Genomic DNA, 18,022 nt, shown 5'->3' with positions numbered 1-18,022 from the left:
TTTTCAGGGTTAAATTCCAGTTGCCACCGTTCTGCCCGTCTGACTAGCCCGTCTATATCATCCTGTCATCAAAGGCTGTCCTCCTCACTATTTACCACATCACCAATGTTCCTGTCAATGTCAATTTACTGATCATCCCCCTCTCCACCTTCCCGTCTCAGGGTGGCCATTTAGTTCACAGGTTTCTTCAGAAAACAACAGAATTATTTGTTTATTTTCAGGCCAGTCTTGTCCAGTACAAAGGCAAAGCTTATTAACAAACAGTATGACTTCTTCTCAATACCCTGACTCACGCATGCATGCGCGCGCACACACACACACTCACACACACACACACACACACACACTCACACACACAAACACACTCACTCACACACACAAATACACACACTCACACACTCACACACACACACACACACACACACTCACACACTCACACACACGCAACGAAATATAATAGAGGAGATCTTGGTACTACTTTATAAAACATTGGTGAGGCCACAGCTGGAGTACAGTGGGCAGTTCTGGTCGCCACATTATCAGCAGGACATGATTGCACTGGAGAGGGAGCGGAGGAGATTCACCAGGATGCTGCCTGGGCTGGAGTGTCTCAGCTATGAGGAGAGGCTGGATTGGCTGGGTTTGTTTTCCCTGGAGCCGGAGAGGCTGAACGGGAGGGATGTGATCGAGCGATACAAAATTATCAGAGGCAGAGAGAGGGTCGATGGTAAGAATCTTTTCCCCATGGCAGAGGTGTCTAAGACCAGAGGCTGTTGGTTTAAGGCGAGGAGTAAGTGGTTTAGAGAGGATCTGAGGAAATGTTTCCTCACCCAGAGGGGGGTGGAGGGAAGGTGCTGCCTGAGAGGGGGGTGGGGGGGAAGGTGCTGCCTGAGAGGGGGGTGGGGGGGAAGGTGCTGCCTGAGAGGGGGGTGGGGGGAAGGTGCTGCCTGAGAGGGGGGTGGGGGGAAGGTGCTGCCTGAGAGGGGGGTGGGGGGAAGGTGCTGCCTGAGAGGGGGGTGGGGGGAAGGTGCTGCCTGAGAGGGGGGTGGGGGGAAGGTGCTGCCTGAGAGGGGGGTGGGGGGAAGGTGCTGCCTGAGAGGGGGGTGGGGGGAAGGTGCTGCCTGAGAGGGGGGTGGGGGGAAGGTGCTGCCTGAGAGGGGGGTGGGGGGAAGGTGCTGCCTGAGAGGGGGGTGGGGGGAAGGTGCTGCCTGAGAGGGGGGTGGGGGGAAGGTGCTGCCTGAGAGGGGGGTGGGGGGAAGGTGCTGCCTGAGAGGGGGGTGGGGGGCAGGGACTCTCGCAACAGTTAAGAAGCATCTGGATGAACACTTCAATCACCAAGGCACAGTAAGCTGTGGACCAGGGGCTGGGAAATGGGGTTAGTATCGATTGGTATTTGGTGGTCTGCATCGACATGATGGGCCGAAGGGCCTGGTTCTTTGTTGTACGACTCTTTGACTCTAATTCTGCCAAAAGGTTAAAGTTGAATGGTTCCAGGGGAAACGTTAGAAGTTGGAGTCCTTGACATGGTGCCCGGGTTATACAATGGCTTTCAAAGCGCTGGTCTACAAAACCATCGATGACTCTTGCTCTAATCTTCATGTGGACACGAGGACAATCTGCAGACACACAATTTCAGAAGGTAGAGAGACTCAGGAGCAGCTCCCGTTCACTTCCGGCTGTGGACACGCTCCGGGCTAAGGAGAGCTGTGCTCTTCCTTAACATCCTCCCTTTTCCCGAAACCTTAAAACCAGTTTTCAAACACATCGGGCATGGGATGTGTCTGGCCAGTCCCAGCGGCAGAATATCCCAGTCCTCCTGACATCCACCCCCTTACACCTGTCCCCCCCTCCCCCCGCCGCCGCCGCAGGTTTGCCGATGGTGGAAGGTGCAAACGATAGGAAACCGAGGTGACAGGAGGATTCTGCCAGCGGCTAATGACAGACCATCTCCACAGCCGCAAAACACGCCGCGGGGGGGTGGGGGGGGGGGGGGGGGGGGCCGGGTCATGGGGGGTGTACTGTTGGAAAATCCAACCCAGTTTTCCTGACATTAGGTGGAATTTTCCCAAGATTTGTTATTCTATCACAACCAGCCTGATGGGTTCAAAGTGAAAAACTTTGACTGCATGTCTCTTTTTCAGTGACACTCAGGTTTACACATCCTGTGTTCAATTCGGAATTGGCAACCCCACTCCCTCTGAACGTGGGAGGCCGAATGGCCTCCTTCTGTACTGTAGGGATTCTGTGATTCTCATCTCATCCTGACCAGGTCCTGAAGGGGCGCGAGTCAGCGAAGCAAGGGAAAGCTTCCCAGGTGGTTCAAGCTTGGAATTAAATAAAAAAAGAAAAAAAACAGAAGGGTAAAGAGGGATACGGGCCAAATGCGGGCAATTGGGATTAGCTTCGGAGTTTAAAAAAGAATGGGCAGCATGGACAAGTTGGGCCGAAGGGCCTGTTTCCATGCTGTAAACCTCGATGACTATGACTGTCTCCCACTGCTACATTCAGCAGCAGAGTTCACCTCTCTATTACACAATGTTGTTAAATTCTATCTGACCAGTGGGGAGAACAGAAAAGACTTTTTATATTCTGGGGAAGGTCAATCTCAAACTAAGATAAGGACAAGAGAATCAAGATGAATAATGAAGGAGAGTTGAGAGAGCTGTTTGAGAGTTAATTGTTGGAAGACTAGTTAGGGGATAAATGGCAGGGGAGAGTGTGGGGATGGATAGAGAGAGAGAGTGGGGATGGATAGAGAGAGAGAGTGGGGACGGATAGAGGGAGAGAGTGGGGACGGATAGAGGGAGAGAGTGGGGATGGATAGAGGGAGAGAGTGGGGATGGATAGAGGGAGATTGTGGGGATGGATAGAGAGAGAGAGTGGGGATGGATAGAGAGAGAGAGTGGGGATGGATAGAGGGAGATTGTGGGGATGGATAGAGAGAGAGAGTGGGGATGGATAGAGAGAGAGAGTGGGGACGGATAGAGGGAGAGAGTGGGGATGGATAGAGGGAGAGAGTGGGGACGGATAGAGGGAGAGAGTGGGGATGGATAGAGGGAGAGAGTGGGGATGGATAGAGGGAGAGAGTGGGGATGGATAGAGAGAGAGAGTGGGGACGGATAGAGGGAGAGAGTGGGGATGGATAGAGAGAGAGAGTGGGGACGGATAGAGGGAGAGAGTGGGGATGGATAGAGGGAGATTGTGGGGATGGATAGAGAGAGAGAGTGGGGACGGATAGAGGGAGAGAGTGGGGACGGATAGAGGGAGAGGGTGGGGACGGATAGAGAGAGAGAGTGGGGATGGATAGAGGGAGAGAGTGGGGATGGATAGAGGGAGAAAGTGGGGATGGATAGAGAGAGAGAGTGGGGATGGATTGAGGGAGAGAGTGGGGACGGATAGAGGGAGAGAGTGGGGATGGATAGAGGGAGAGAGTGGGGATGGATAGAGAGAGAGAGTGGGGATGGATAGAGAGAGAGAGTGGGGACGGATAGAGGGAGAGAGTGGGGACGGATAGAGGGAGAGAGTGGGGACGGATAGAGAGAGAGAGTGGGGATGGATAGAGGGAGAGAGTGGGGATGGATAGAGGGAGAGAGTGGGGATGGATAGAGAGAGAGAGTGGGGATGGATTGAGGGAGAGAGTGGGGACGGATAGAGAGAGAGAGTGGGGATGGATAGAGGGAGAGAGTGGGGACGGATAGAGGGAGAGAGTGGGGACGGATAGAGGGAGAGAGTGGGGACGGATAGAGAGAGAGAGTGCGGATGGATAGAGGGAGAGTGGGGATGGATAGAGGGAGAGAGTGGGGATGGATAGAGAGAAAGTGCGGATGGATAGAGGGAGAGTGTGGGGATGGATAGAGGGAGAGAGTGGGGACGGATAGAGGGAGAGAGTGGGGACGGATAGAGGGAGAGAGTGCGGATGGATAGAGGGAGAGTGTGGGGATGGATAGAGGGAGAGAGTGGGGATGGATAGAGGGAGAGAGTGGGGATGGATAGAGGGAGAGAGTGGGGATGGATAGAGGGAGAGAGTGGGGATGGATAGAGGGAGAGTGTGGGGATGGATAGAGGGAGAGAGTGGGGATGGATAGAGGGAGAGAGTGGGGACGGATAGAGGGAGAGAGTGGGGACGGATAGAGGGAGAGAGTGGGGACGGATAGAGGAAGAGTGTGGGGATGGATAGAGGGAGAGAGTGGGGATGGAGAGAGTGGGGATGGATAGAGGGAGAGAGTGGGGATGGATAGAGGGAGAGAGTGGGGATGGATAGAGGGAGAGAGTGGGGATGGATAGAGGGAGAGAGTGGGGATGGATAGAGGAAGAGAGTGGGGATGGATAGAGGGAGAGAGTGGGGATGGATAGAGGGAGAGAGTGCGGGGATGGATAGAGAGAGCGTGGGGATGCATAAAGGGAAAGAGTGGGGATGGATAGAGGGAAAGAACACGGAGAAGGATAGAGGGAGAAAGAGAACGGGGATGGATAGAGGGAGAGAGTGGGGATGGATAGAGGGAGAGAGTGGGGGTGGATGGAGGGAGAGAGTGGGGATCGATAGAGGGAGAGAGTGGGGATGGATAGAGGGAGAGAGTGGGGATGGATAGAGGGAGAGAGTGCGGATGGATAGAGGGAGAGAGGGGGGATGAATAGAGGGAGAGAGTGGGGATGGATGGAGGGAGAGAGTGGGGATGGATGGAGGGAGAGAGTGGGGATGGATGGAGGGAGAGAGTGGGGATGGATGGAGGGAGAGAGTGGGGATGGATAGAGGGAGAGAGTGGGGATGGATAGAGGGAGAGAGTGGGGATGGATAGAGGGAGAGAGTGGGGATGGATAGAGGGAGAGAGTGGGAATGGATAGAGGGAGAGAGTGGGGATGGATAGAGGGAGAGAGTGGGGATGGATAGAGGGAGAGAGTGGGGATGGATAGAGGGAGAGAGTGGGGATGGATAGAGGGAGAGAGTGGGGATGGATAGAGGGAGAGAGTGGGGATGGATAGAGGGAGAGAGTGGGGATGGATAGAGGGAGAGTGTGGGGATGGATAGAGGGAGAGAGTGGAGGGAAGAAGACAGGGACAGAGTGAGGACGGGTCCACAGGAAAAACCCCTCAAGTCACAAAGACTATGGGAAGATATTGCCCGTCCTATCCGCCGCGGGTATTGCAGTGAGCCGGGGGGGAGGAGGAACATGGAAATGTCCTTTGACCTCGGGTGGGATTTTCCGGTTGTGGGATGGGTGCAGCTGGAAAATCCCGCCCAATCTCTTTGAAGTCTTGGTACACTCTGTGGGAATTTATACAGTTGCAAATACTGCCTTGCTGCAATAATGTACCAGAAACTGCTCGTCCTCACATCAATAAACAAACTTACAGTAATTAACTTCAACTTTAAATTTCTTCATAAAAATCCAATTTTATTCATGTGATTATTGCTTCATTAATTGCCAGTCGCTAATTGTACAACCATCAGTTTTATGGCGGTTCCTGTCTGATTCTGATAACTGAATGAGTGTCAGTTGTTCATATGAAATACAAAATGGCTCCTTTAGCCATGTGACTGTCTCAAAATGGCTTCCTTAACCTTGTTAGTTATTTGGGTGAATGCAACATAAAAATGGTCTAAAGGTAGTCAAGTTCAGCTCAGATTTGACCAGCCACTCCTACATACAGAGGAGATAAGGGAGAGTGGGAACAGAGTGGGATATTAAAGGGAGTGGGTGCGGAGAGAGTACCAATTTTGGTTTAAACAATGCTGCATTTCTCCTCTTGGAGGGGAGACTCAAACAAGGGGACACAGTTTAAGATTAAGATGGGGATGAGGAGAATCTTTTTCTTCTCTTGGCAGTGTGTTGGTCTGTGCAACTCTCGAGCCCCAGAGAGAAATGGAATTTGGGGCCGGATGGCTCTGGTCTCGTACGCTTCGCCCCCACTGCCAGCCGGAACAGAGAATTGGGCGCTCAGCCAAATCTCCGATCACTGCAGTGAGACCGGAGATTCCCAGCCGCGGGTGAGGTCGGAGAATTCCAGCCTGGACCATTAAATTTACTGAAGGCCGGGTTCCACAGATTTCTGATCGACCCAGGGAGTTGAGGGTTACTGAGAAAAATGGAGCTGAGACCACAATCGGATCAGTCACCATCTTATCGAATGGTGGAATGGGCTCAAAGGGAGAATGACCGATTCCTGCTCCCAAGCTCTCTTTTCCAATATGGTGGTGAACATCTGGGAGCAATGGAGAAAGGGCCTGACAAGAACAGGGGGTACTGGACGAAGGGGGGTCCAACCAGGGAAGCTGGAGTATTGGAGAGAGGCTTTCCGATGGGAATGGGAGTGTGGGAGGGAGGGATTCCAATGGGAGTGTGGGAGGAAGGGAATCCGATGGGAATGGGAGTGTGGGAGGAAGGGATTGTGATGGAAATGGGAGTGTGGGAGGGAGGGATTCTGATGGGAATGGGAGTGTGGGAGAGAGGGTTCCCGATGGGAATGGGAGTGTGGGATTCCAATGGGAATGGGAGTGTGGGAGAGAGGGTTCCCGATGGGAATGGGAGTGTGGGATTCCAATGGGAATGGGAGTGGGGGAGGGAGAGTTCCCGATGGGAATGGGAGTGCAGGAGGGAGGGATTCCGATGGGAATGGGAGTGTGGGAGGGAGAGATTCCGATGGGAATGGGAGTGTGGGAAGGAGGGATTCCAATAGGAATGAGAGTGTGGGAGGGAGGGTTCCCGATGGGAATGGGAGTGTGGGAGGAAGGGATTGCGATGGGAATGGGAGTGTGGGAGGGAGGGTGTCCAATGGGAATGGGAATGTGGGAGGGAGGGAATCCGATGGGAATGGGAGTGTGGGAGGGAGGGTTCCCGATGGGAATGGGAGTGTGTGAGGGAGGGGTTCCGATGGGAATGGGAGGGATTCCAATGGGAAGGGGAGTGTGGGAGGAAGGGATTGTGATGGGAATGGGAGTGTGGGAGGCAGGGAATCCGATGAGAATGGGAGTGTGGGAGGAAGGGATTGTGATGGGAAAGGGAGTGTGGGAGGGAGGGATTCCGATGGGAATGGGAGTGTGGGAGAGAGGGTTCCCGATGGCAATGGGAGTGTGGGATTCCAATGGGACTGGGAGTGTGGGAGGGAGAGTTCCCGATGGGAATGGGAGTGTGGGAGGGAGGAATTCTGATGGGAATGGGAGTGTGGGAGGGAGGGAATCCGATGGGAATGGGAGTGTGTGAGGGAGGGGTTCCGATGGGAATGGGAAGGAGGGATTCTAATGGGAATGGGAGTGTGGGAGGGAGGGATTCCCAATGGGAATGGGAGTGTGGGAGGCAGGGAGTCAGATGGAATGGGAGTGTGGGAGGGAGGGATTCTGATGGGAATGGGAGTGTGGGAGAGAGGGTGTCCAATGGGAATGGGAGTGTGGGAGGGAGGGAATCCGATGGGAATGGGAGTGCAGGAGGGAGGGAATCCGATGGGAATGGGAGTGCGGGAGAGAGGGTTCTCGATGGGAATGGGAGTGTGGGAGGGAGGGGTTCCGATGGGAATGGGAGGGAGGGATTCCAATGGGAATGGGAGTGTGGGAGGGAGGGATTCCCAATGGGAATGGGAGTGTGGGAGGGAGGGGTCTCGATGGGAATGGGAGTGTGGGAGGGAGGGGTCTCGAGGGGAACAGGAGTTGGGTTAGGGAGGAGGGAATTCCCAGTGGGGAGGGCAGTTGAGATATTCCAGGGAATTTTCTTCCTGTTCGGGCAAGATTGAAAACTCACAAAGATAGGACTGAAGTTCTCCCTGGACTTGACAAGCGGCGGGTGTTGGTTGGTGGGAGACGCAGAATGTTCTTCTGGGGGCGAGCGAGTCGATCAGTGAAGACCAGAACTGCCCCCTACTCCCCCCACCAGCTCACGCCTCACCAACCTCCAGAAGGATGCCCTGAAAACTGATGGCTCCCATCCCACTCCATGTCTTCCCAGTGAACAGCCAGATCCAGACTTGTTCTCCTTTGTTGAGGGACAGTATTGTGCTCATGGATGACGTCTGGGCTTCATCCCCGTTAAGTACACTGTGTATGTAATTCTGTTTCTCTTGATTCCTCATCAGGAACACGCTTGTATCTTTTTCACCAATGCCCCCGAGCAGCGAATAGGTGAAGTGATAGGTGCCGGACACAGGGACAGTGAACACTCCAGTCGAGGGGTTGTAAGCTGATCCTTTGTTGAGAGTAACTGCATCGTAAATGAGGCGTTCCTTTGCCACCGGGTTCTTGCCATCGGACACTCTCGCGTGGAAAATAACACTCGGCACATCTAGAAAGAAAGGTTACAGGAGGAGGAAGCGGGCATTTATGTAACACCATCAACATCCCGAGACATTGACGATCTCATGGAGGCACGGACTCGGATGGGCTGAATGGCCAAATTCTGCCCCAGTGTCCTTATGCTCTTTGCGGCAGTGTCAGTTCAGGCCCAAAGCCACGTATCGGGATGTCAGGCCGGAAACCAAAAGCACGGTCAAAGAGGTCGTTTTTAAGGAGCGCCTTAAAGGGCAGCGAGAAAGGTGGGGAGGGTTAGGGAGGGAATTCCAGAGCTGAGGGTCCCCCCCCGGGCAGCTGAAGGCACGGCCGCCAATGGCGGAGCGATGGGAATCGGGGGATGCTCGAGAGGCCGGAATTGGAGAAGCGCAGAGATCTCGGAAGGGGTATAGGGGCTGGAGAAGGTAACAGAGATAGGGAGGGGTGTAGGGGCTGGAGGAGGTTACAGAGATAGGGAGGAGTGTAGGGGCTGGAGGAGGTTACAGAGATAGGGAGGGGTGTAGGGGCTGGAGGAGGTTACAGAGATAGGGAGGGGTGTAGGGGCTGGAGGAGGTTACAGAGATAGGGAGGACTTAGGGGCTGGAGGAGGTTACAGAGATAGGGAGGGGTGTAGAGGTTGGAGGAGGTTACAGAGATAGGGAGGGGATGTAGGGGCTGGAGGAGGTTACAGAGATAGGGAGGGGTGTAGGGGCTGGAGGAGGTTACAGAGATAGGGAGGAGTTAGGGGCTGGAGGAGGTTACAGAGATAGGGAGGAGTTAGGGGCTGGAGGAGGTTACAGAGATAGGGAGGGGATGTAGGGGCTGGAGGAGGTTACAGAGATAGGGAGGGGTGTAGAGGTTGGAGGAGGTTACAGAGATAGGGAGGGGATGTAGGGGCTGGAGGAGGTTACAGAGATAGGGAGGAGTTAGGGGCTGGAGGAGGTCACAGAGATAGGGAGGGTTGTAGGGGGCTGGAGGAGGTTACAGAGATAGGGAGGAGTTAGGGGCTGGAGGAGGTCACAGAGATAGGGAGGAGTTAGGGGCTGGAGGAGGTTACAGAGATAGGGAGGAGTTAGGGGCTGGAGGAGGTCACAGAGATAGGGAGGGTTGTAGGGGGCTGGAGGAGGTTACAGAGATAGGGAGGGGTGTAAGGGCTGGAGAAGGTAATAGAGGTAGGGAGGAGGTGTCGAGGCTGGAGAAGGTAACAGAGATAGGGAGGAGTTAGGGACTGGAGGAGGTCACAGAGATAGGGAGGGTTGTCGGGGGCTGGAGGAGGTTACAGAGATAGGGAGGGGTGTAGGAGGTTACAGAGATAGGGAGGGGTGTAGGGTCTGGAGGAGGTTACAGAGAGGGAGGGGGTGTAGGGGCTGGAGGAGGTTACAGAGATAGGGAGGGGTGTACGGATTGGATGAGCTTACAGAGATAGGGAGGGGGTGTAGAACATAGAACATAGAACATAGAACATTACAGCGCAGAACAGGCCCTTCGGCCCACGATGTTGCACCGACCAGTTAAAAAAAAAAACTGTGACCCTCCAACCTAAACCAATTTCTTTTCGTCCATGAACCTATCTACGGATCTCTTAAACGCCCCCAAACTAGGCGCATTTACTACTGATGCTGGCAGGGCATTCCAATCCCTCACCACCCTCTGGGTAAAGAACCTACCCCTGACATCGGTTCTATAACTACCCCCCCTCAATTTAAAGCCATGCTCCCTCGTGCTGGATTTCTCCATCAGAGGAAAAAGGCTATCACTATCCACCCTATCTAAACCTCTAATCATCTTATATGTTTCAATAAGATCCCCTCTTAGCCGCCGCCTTTCCAGCGAAAACAATCCCAAATCCCTCAGCCTCTCCTCATAGGATCTCCCCTCCATACCAGGCAACATCCTGGTAAACCTCCTCTGCACCCTCTCCAAAGCCTCCACATCCTTCCTGTAATGTGGGGACCAGAACTGCACACAGTACTCCAAGTGCGGCCGCACCAGAGTTGTGTACAGTTGCAACATAACGCTACGACTCCTAAATTCAATCCCCCTACCAATAAACGCCAAGACACCATATGCCTTCTTAACAACCTTATCTACTTGATTCCCAACTTTCAGGGATCTATGCACACATACACCTAGATCCCTCTGCTCCTCCACACTATTCAAAGTCCTCCCGTTAGCCCTATACTCAACACATCTGTTATTCCTACCAAAGTGAATTACCTCACACTTCTCCGCATTAAACTCCATCCGCCACCTCTCGGCCCAACTTTGCAACCTGTCTAAGTCCTGTGTAGGACAACCTGTCAACCTGTGTAGGGTCTGGAGGAAGTTACAGAGAGGGAGGGGGTGTAGGGGCTGGAGGAGGTTACAGAGATAGGGAGGGGTGTAGGGGCTGGAGGAGGTTACAGAGATAGGGAGGGGTGTAGGGGCTGGAGGATGTTAGAGATAGGGAGGGGTGTAGGGGCTGGAGGATGTTAGAGATAGGGAGGGGTGTAGAGGCTGGAGGAGGTTACAGAGATAGGGAGGGGTGTCGGGGCTGGTGGATGTTACAGAGATCGGGAGGGGTGTAGGGGCTGGAGGATATTAGAGATAGGGAGAGGTGTAGGGGCTGGAGGATATTAGAGATAGGGAGGGGTGTAGGGGCTGGAGGATGTTACAGAGATCGGGAGGGGTGTAGGGGCTGGAGGATGTTAGAGATAGGGAGGGGTGTAGGGGCTGGAGGATGTTACAGAGATCGGAGCGGAAAGGAGGCCACAGAGGGTTTTGGAAATAAGGGTAAAGATGTTGAAATTGCTGTGCTTGTGTGAGGTTTGGAATTGCATCACTGAGCTGCTCGTGTCTCTGTTGATTCCTCGCAGCAGAGTGTATCCGCTGACACTCTGCGTGTTGAGGTGAAATTGTTCTGTGTTTTTCCATTTTGTCAGGCTGTGTATGAGCTCCTGCAGTCTGTAACTATCCTCCTCACTCTTTACCACATTCCTGAGTCTTTATAAAGTCTGAGTAGAACATCCTTACTTTTGGACCCTTTCATACTCCTTTCTGGAATGTGAGTGCCGCTGGCCAGGCCCCATCCCGAGTTGCCGCCTCGAGAAGGCGGTGGGTGAGCCGCCATCTTGAACTCGCTGTAGTCCCGTGTGGTGTAGGTCCACCCACAGTGCTGTTAGGGAGGGAGTTCCTGGATTTTGACCCCAGCGACAGTGAAGGAACGGCCGATATATTTCCAAGTCGGGATGGTGAGTGACTCGGAGGGGAACCTCCAGGTGGGGCTGTTCCCAGGTATCTGCTGCCCTTGTCCTTCTAGATGGTAGAGGTGGTGGGTTTGGAAGGTGCTGCCTAAGGAGCCTTGGTGAGTCGCTGCAGTGCATCTTGTAGATGGTACACACGGCTGTTACTGTGCGTCGGTGGTGGAGGGAGTGAGTGTTTGTGGTTAGCGTGTCGATCGAGCGGGGCTGCTTTGTCCTGGGTGGTTTCGGGCTTCTCGAGTGTTGTTGGAGCCGCACCCATCGAGGCGAGTGGGGAGTATTCCATCACACTCCTGACTTGTGCCTTGTAGATGGTGGACAGGCTTTGCGGAGGAGTCAGGAGGTGAGTTAATCTCCGCAGGATTCCCAGCCTCTGACCTGCTCTTGGAGCCACCATTTTTATATGGCTGGGTCCAGTTCAGTTTCTGGTCAATGGTAACCCCTAGGATTATGATCGCGGGGGATTAAGCAATGGCGATGCCAGTGAATGTCAAGGGGAGTGTTATATATTTAAGTGGTTGCAGATTGCTTTAAGAGTTGATCACATGATTTGATGGGGTATCATTAGGCTGTTGCACAAGATGTCTCACTTTCAGTTTGTCCTCCGTGCAGGCAAGTACTCTTTCAATAAATCTGTCGGTTTCGTTTGAATCAACACATGCAAACCACATATTTGTTTATGTGTAAAACACACAACCTCGAGTTCGAACAGGAAGATCCTCTCTTGTTGGAGACAGTTTTTGCTCGCTAGTTTGCCCCTTGTTTAGTTTGTTAAAACAGCCAAGCTTACGGTTTACTGAGCAGCAGTGATTCCCATAATCCCATGAGCTTCAAAGACATGGATGACCTCTGCGGACAAAGCGCTGGCGAAGTAGCACCAGTGGAGCCATTACAAGACCCTCCAAATCTGGTCAAACATCAGCAGCCTCTCCCAGGCCATCCAGGTGCCTGTGGGAGTGGGAGATTTTGTCCGTGAGCCTGACGCCGGAATTTTGAACAACCCTTGGACTCAGAATCCAGTTGTGGATGGAGAAGCCCGAGAGGGCACTGGGAACCCCTTAGGGATATCCCCAAAGCATCCCTGAAGAGGTGAAACATCAGTGCTGACTGGCGAAAGTCTTCTGGCTGGCAGAGAAAGCTCATTGGGACAGCACCAAACATGGAGCAGCTTCGTGGGGAACGTGCAGAGATGAGGTTGAGGCTTTGGAGGGAGGGCCCAAAGTACCGGACAACCCATCGACCCAACCCAAGGACCACCATTGGCCCAACACGGGGCCCAGTCCACGGATAAAGTAAAGTAAGGAAAGTTTATTTATTAGTCACAAGTAAGGCTTATATTAACACTGCAAAGAAGTTACTGCGAAAATCCCTAATCGCCACACTCTGGCGCTTGTTCGGGTCAATGCACCTAACCCACACATCTTTGAACTGTGGGAGGAAACCGGAGCACCCGGAGGAAACCCACGCAGGCACGGGGAGAATGGGCAGACTCCACACAGACAGTGACCCAAGGCCGGAATTAAACCCGGGTCCCTGGCGCTGTGAGGCAGCAGCGCTAACCACTGTGTCACCGTGCCCCCGGGAATCGAACCCGGGTCCCTGGCGCTGTGAGGCAGCAGCGCTAACCACTGTGTCACCGTGCCCCCGGGAATCGAACCCGGGCCCCTGGCGCTGTGAGGCAGCAGCACTAACCACTGTGTCACCGTGCCCCCGGGAATCGAACCCGGGTCCCTGGCGCTGTGAGGCAGCAGCGCTAACCACTGTGCCACCGTGCCCCCGGGAATCGAACCCGGGTCCCTGGCGCTGTGAGGCAGCAGCGCTAACCACTGTGTCACCGTGCCCCCGGGAATCGAACCCGGGTCCCTGGCGCTGTGAGGCAGCAGCGCTAACCACTGTGCCACCGTGCCCCCGGGAATCGAACCCGGGCCCCTGGCGCTGTGAGGCAGCAGTGCTAACCACTGTGTCACCGTGCCCCCGGGAATCGAACCCGGGTCCCTGGCGCTGTGAGGCAGCAGCGCTAACCACTGTGTCACCGTGCCCCCGGGAATCGAACCCGGGTCCCTGGTGCTGTGAGGCAGCAGCGCTAACCACTGTGCCACCGTGCCCCCGGGAATCGAACCCGGGTCCCTGGCGCTGTGAGGCAGCAGCGCTAACCACTGTGTCACCGTGCCCCCGGGAATCGAACCCGGGTCCCTGGCGCTGTGAGGCAGCAGCGCTAACCACTGTGCCACCGTGCCCCCGGGAATCGAACCCGGGCCCCTGGCGCTGTGAGGCAGCAGTGCTAACCACTGTGTCACCGTGCCCCCGGGAATCGAACCCGGGTCCCTGGCGCTGTGAGGCAGCAGCGCTAACCACTGTGTCACCGTGCCCCCGGGAATCGAACCCGGGTCCCTGGTGCTGTGAGGCAGCAGCGCTAACCACTGTGCCACCGTGCCCCCGGGAATCGAACCCGGGTCCCTGGCGCTGTGAGGCAGCAGCGCTAACCACTGTGCCACCGTGCCGTCCCCATGGCATATCGGGCCATCTCAGAACCCTTTGAGCTAGAAATTAAACCAATTCAGCTTTGATCCTCAGAGACGGCCTAAGAGGGAGGAAAAGATTACAAAGCCCAGGTCTGCAACATTCTCACTTACATTTCTTTAGAGTGGCCACTTCTGTTTCCAAGGCAGCGATCCGATTGGTCAGGGCATCAAACGCTTTAATTTTCTCGATGGCGCCTTTTATTTCCTGAAAGCTTATCTGAAACAATTAGAAAAACCTCATATTGCATGTAAAAGGGACATCGATGGAAGGAGACATCTCTCTGACAGTGCGGCACTCCCTCAGCACTGACCCTCTGACAGTGCGGCACTCCCTCAGCACTGACCCTCTGACAGTGCGGCACTCCCTCAGTACTGACCCCCTGACAGTGCGGTACTCCCTCAGCACTGACCCTCTGACAGTGCGGCACTCCCTCAGCACTGACCCTCTGACAGTGCGGCACTCCCTCAGCACTGACCCTCTGACAGTGCGGCACTCCCTCAGTACCGACCCTCTGACAGTGCGGCACTCCCTCAGCACTGACCCTCTGACAGTGCGGCACTCCCTCAGCACTGACCCTCTGACAGTGCGGCACTCCCTCAGCACTGACCCTCTGTCAGTGCGGCACTCCCTCAGTACTGACCCTCTGACAGTGCGGCACTCCCTCAGTACTGACCCTCTGACAGTGCGGCACTCCCTCAGCACTGACCCTCTGACAGTGCGGCACACCCTCAGCACTGACCCTCTGACAGTGCGACACTCCCTCAGTACTGACCCTCTGACAGTGCGGCACTCCCTCAGCACTGACACTCTGACAGTGCGGCACTCCCTCAGTACTGACCCTCTGACAGTGCGGCACTCCCTCAGTACTGACCCTCTGACAGTGCGGCACTCCCTCAGTACTGACCGTCTGACAGTGCGGCACTCCCTCAGCACTGGCCCTCTGACAGTGCGGCACTCCCTCAGCACTGACCCTCTGACAGTGCGGCACTCCCTCAGCACTGACCCTCTGACAGTGTGGCACTCCCTCAGTACTGACCCTCTGACAGTGCAGCACTCCCTCAGTACTGACCCTCTGACAGTGCGGCACTCCCTCAGTACTGACCCTCTGACAGTGCGGCACTCCCCCAGTACTGACCTTCTGACAGTGCGGCACTCCCTCAGTACTGGCCCTCTGACAGTGCGGCACTCCCTCAGTACTGACCCTCTGACAGTGCGGCACTCCCTCAGCACTGACCCTCTGACAGTCTGTCAACTATAAGGATTATTATTTTTTAAGGGAGCAAAAAGGAGGTCACAGCACTGCAAAACTTGCTGGAGTGAGATTGGCTCCTGAGGGATTATAGATTGACTTTACTGCGTCTGGAGCCTTTAATCACCCAGCCAGACTCCACTTACAAATAAGAAAAATGAGATACGATCACAATGAGACCATTCAATAAGATCACGGTTGATCTGATTGTGCTCTCAACCTCACTCTCCTGTCTGTTCCCCCCTCCCCCCGCCCCCCACCTCCCCCATAACTCTCGACCTCCTTGTTGAACAGAAATCTCTCTAACTCAGTCTCGCACATATTCAGTGACCGCCCCCCAAACCTGCACCTAACCACCTAATCCACCTAACCTGCACACTTTGGACTGTGGGAGGAAACTGGAGCACCCGGAGGAAACCCACGCAGACACGGGGAGAGCGTGCAGACTCCACACAGACAGACAGTGACCTGAGGCTGGAATTGAACCCGGGTTCCTGGTACTGTGAGGCAGCAGCGCTAACCACTGTGTCACCGTGCCTTCCTTTGGGAGAATCTAACCACTCACCACTGTCCCGACTTCTCAACAAGCAAGCTGACACCAGACACTTACCTCAACGAGACCGGTACAATTCTGAGGGGTGGCGGTGTGAGGGTTCAAGAGGCAGAGAATGGAAAACAGCCCGAGCACCTGATATAAACACAACAATAATAAAAATAGCAATTCTAATGCAGTTATTCACACAAACTGTCAAATCAGACGCTGGCTCCTGCAGAGTCCAACTCCACACCTCAGTGATGCGCGGGCACCATTCAGTGGTGATCCCAATCTCCCTCGATTTTGACAACCCCCTGACAACGCAGACAGAAAGGACAGGTTTCCACATTGCAGCTTTTTAAATGAGACAAAGACTCAGAGAAATCAGACATCCCCTGCTTCGTTCCCCGTGGCAAGGCCTTGGCCAATCAGAACCAACCTGCCTGGTTTTGGATTTAAACAAAAGTTTAGCGGTTAACTGTTCCCTGAAGGCAAGCATGCCATACGCCTTCTTAATCACCTTGTCCACTTGTTGCCACTTTCAGGGAACTGTGGACCTGAATGCCCAGATCCCCCTGTATGTTAATGCTTCTAAGGGTTCCGCCATTTACTGCATACTTCCCTTCTGCATTAGACATTACCATGAAACCTTATTGTAAAAATCCCATCTGGTTCACTAATACCCCCTTTGGGAAGGAAATCTGCCGTCCTAACCCGGTCTGGCCTACATGTGGTTCCACAGTAATGCGGTTGACCCTTAACTGCCCCTCTGACATGGCCGAGTCAGACATTCAGCTCAAGGGGCATTTAGGGGTGGGCAACAAATGTTGGCCTTGCCAGCGAGGCCCACGTCCCATGAAAAAATAAACAGTGGGGTGGTAAATTTGAACGTTTTGAAAATCTGAAAGGTCCGTTGATCTCAGAATGGTTTTTCTGGAAATTGGCCTCACGACAAATGAATCAGAATATTCTGAAATTAATCCATGACAATCTTATTTTTAACAAAACGATTCTAACCAGGAAGAAGGTAAACACAGGATTATATTCCGCAGGAATGTAGTTGATTTTGATGAACATATACCTTCCCCATATCAGCCACGTTTCGGGTTATGGATTTGAGTTCCCGGCTCTCTCTCCCTGGCTGTCTCTCTGGATATGCGTGGACATTGAGAAACAGGAAGCGGAAATCAGAGCAACATCCACAATGAAACCAGTGAAGTGGAACTACTCGAAATAGAATCGTCGGAAGCTATTGAGCCCATCATCTCTGTGCTAGCACTCTGCATGAGCAACTCACCTTCCATCGTAGCCCTCCATTACATTCGCTTCAGATTCCAATCCAGTTCCCCCTCGATTGAATCTGCCTCCCACACACTCTCGGGCAGTCTGTTCCCCATCCGAACCACTCATTGGGTGAGAAAGTTTCTCTTGTCCCCCCCTTGCTTCTGTCACCAACCACCTTGGATCTGTGTGTCCCCGGTTCCCGATCCTTCCCCCAATGGGAAGAGTTTCTCCTTCTCAATTCCATCCCGGATCTCCTCGTGACGTTGAACTCCTCGATCCAATCTCCCGCTCCACCTCTTCCCCAGGAGAACATTCCCAACCTCTCCAATCCATTCACAGAACTAAAGTTCCTCATCCCGGGAACCATTCTCGTGAATCTTTCCTGCTCCCTGTATCTCTCTCTCTCTCTCTCTCTGTCTCTCTCTCTCTCTGTCTCTCTCTCTCTCTCTGTCTGTCTGTGATATTTTCACCAGAACTGGACACAATACTTTGATTTATTATTGTCACAGGTCTTGGTATACAGTGAAAAATAATGGGCCCGATTTTACCAAAACTTCGCGCCCATTTTTGGGCATGAAATGGCGGTAAAGTTAGGCATCGGGCCTATGCTGCGATCCGCACCCGATTCCGAGCGGATCGCGCCTTTACCAACGGCCGATTCGGGCGCCGTTCCGGTGCGCGCCCAAATCGGCCGGCGAGAAGCGCACGCCCAACTTTACCATCAATTCCCCCTTTACCAGTGTTTGGCCCAATTTGCGTCGGCGCCTTTACCGACCTGATAAATAAAAGTCCAACTTGTACTTTTATTCGGCAGGGGAATCGCTGAGGCCCACCCTTCGCGGACACCCCCTCTAACCACCCCGGCAGACCCCCCCCCCCCCCCGGGATCGGACCCCTCTGGGAGGCAGGCCCCCCCCCGGCAGAGCACACCCCTAACCTAC

The 18,022-nt window shown here is 54.1% G+C and overlaps 1 protein-coding gene across 3 annotated transcripts; it reads right to left on the bottom strand.

Moving 5' to 3' along the window:
- Positions 1–1,511: 1,511 nt before the first annotated feature.
- LOC144487232 (complement C1q tumor necrosis factor-related protein 3-like) lies at positions 1,512–16,942 on the bottom strand. Of its 3 annotated transcripts, XR_013496379.1 has the most exons (5): positions 16,879–16,942; positions 15,873–15,950; positions 14,124–14,229; positions 7,731–8,267; positions 1,512–1,616 (listed from the first exon to the last, which is right to left on the bottom strand). XR_013496379.1 is itself a non-coding variant. In XM_078205305.1 (4 exons), the coding sequence occupies exons 1-4, from the start codon at positions 16,885–16,887 to the stop codon at positions 7,864–7,866; spliced, it is 597 nt and encodes a 198-aa protein (XP_078061431.1). In that variant the 5' UTR covers positions 16,888–16,942; the 3' UTR covers positions 7,528–7,863. The 3 variants fall into 3 exon arrangements, 2 of the variants coding, with proteins under 2 accessions (XP_078061432.1, XP_078061431.1); XM_078205305.1 differs by lacking the exon at positions 1,512–1,616 and having other exon boundaries at positions 7,528–8,267; XM_078205306.1 differs by lacking the exons at positions 1,512–1,616; positions 15,873–15,950 and having other exon boundaries at positions 7,523–8,267; positions 16,879–16,928.
- Between the last annotated feature and the right edge of the window lie 1,080 nt (positions 16,943–18,022).

This window comes from Mustelus asterias, unplaced genomic scaffold, assembly GCF_964213995.1.
Source record: "Mustelus asterias unplaced genomic scaffold, sMusAst1.hap1.1 HAP1_SCAFFOLD_656, whole genome shotgun sequence".
NCBI classification, from domain to species: Eukaryota; Metazoa; Chordata; class Chondrichthyes; order Carcharhiniformes; family Triakidae; genus Mustelus; species Mustelus asterias.
This window is presented reverse-complemented; position numbering and strand designations above follow the sequence as displayed.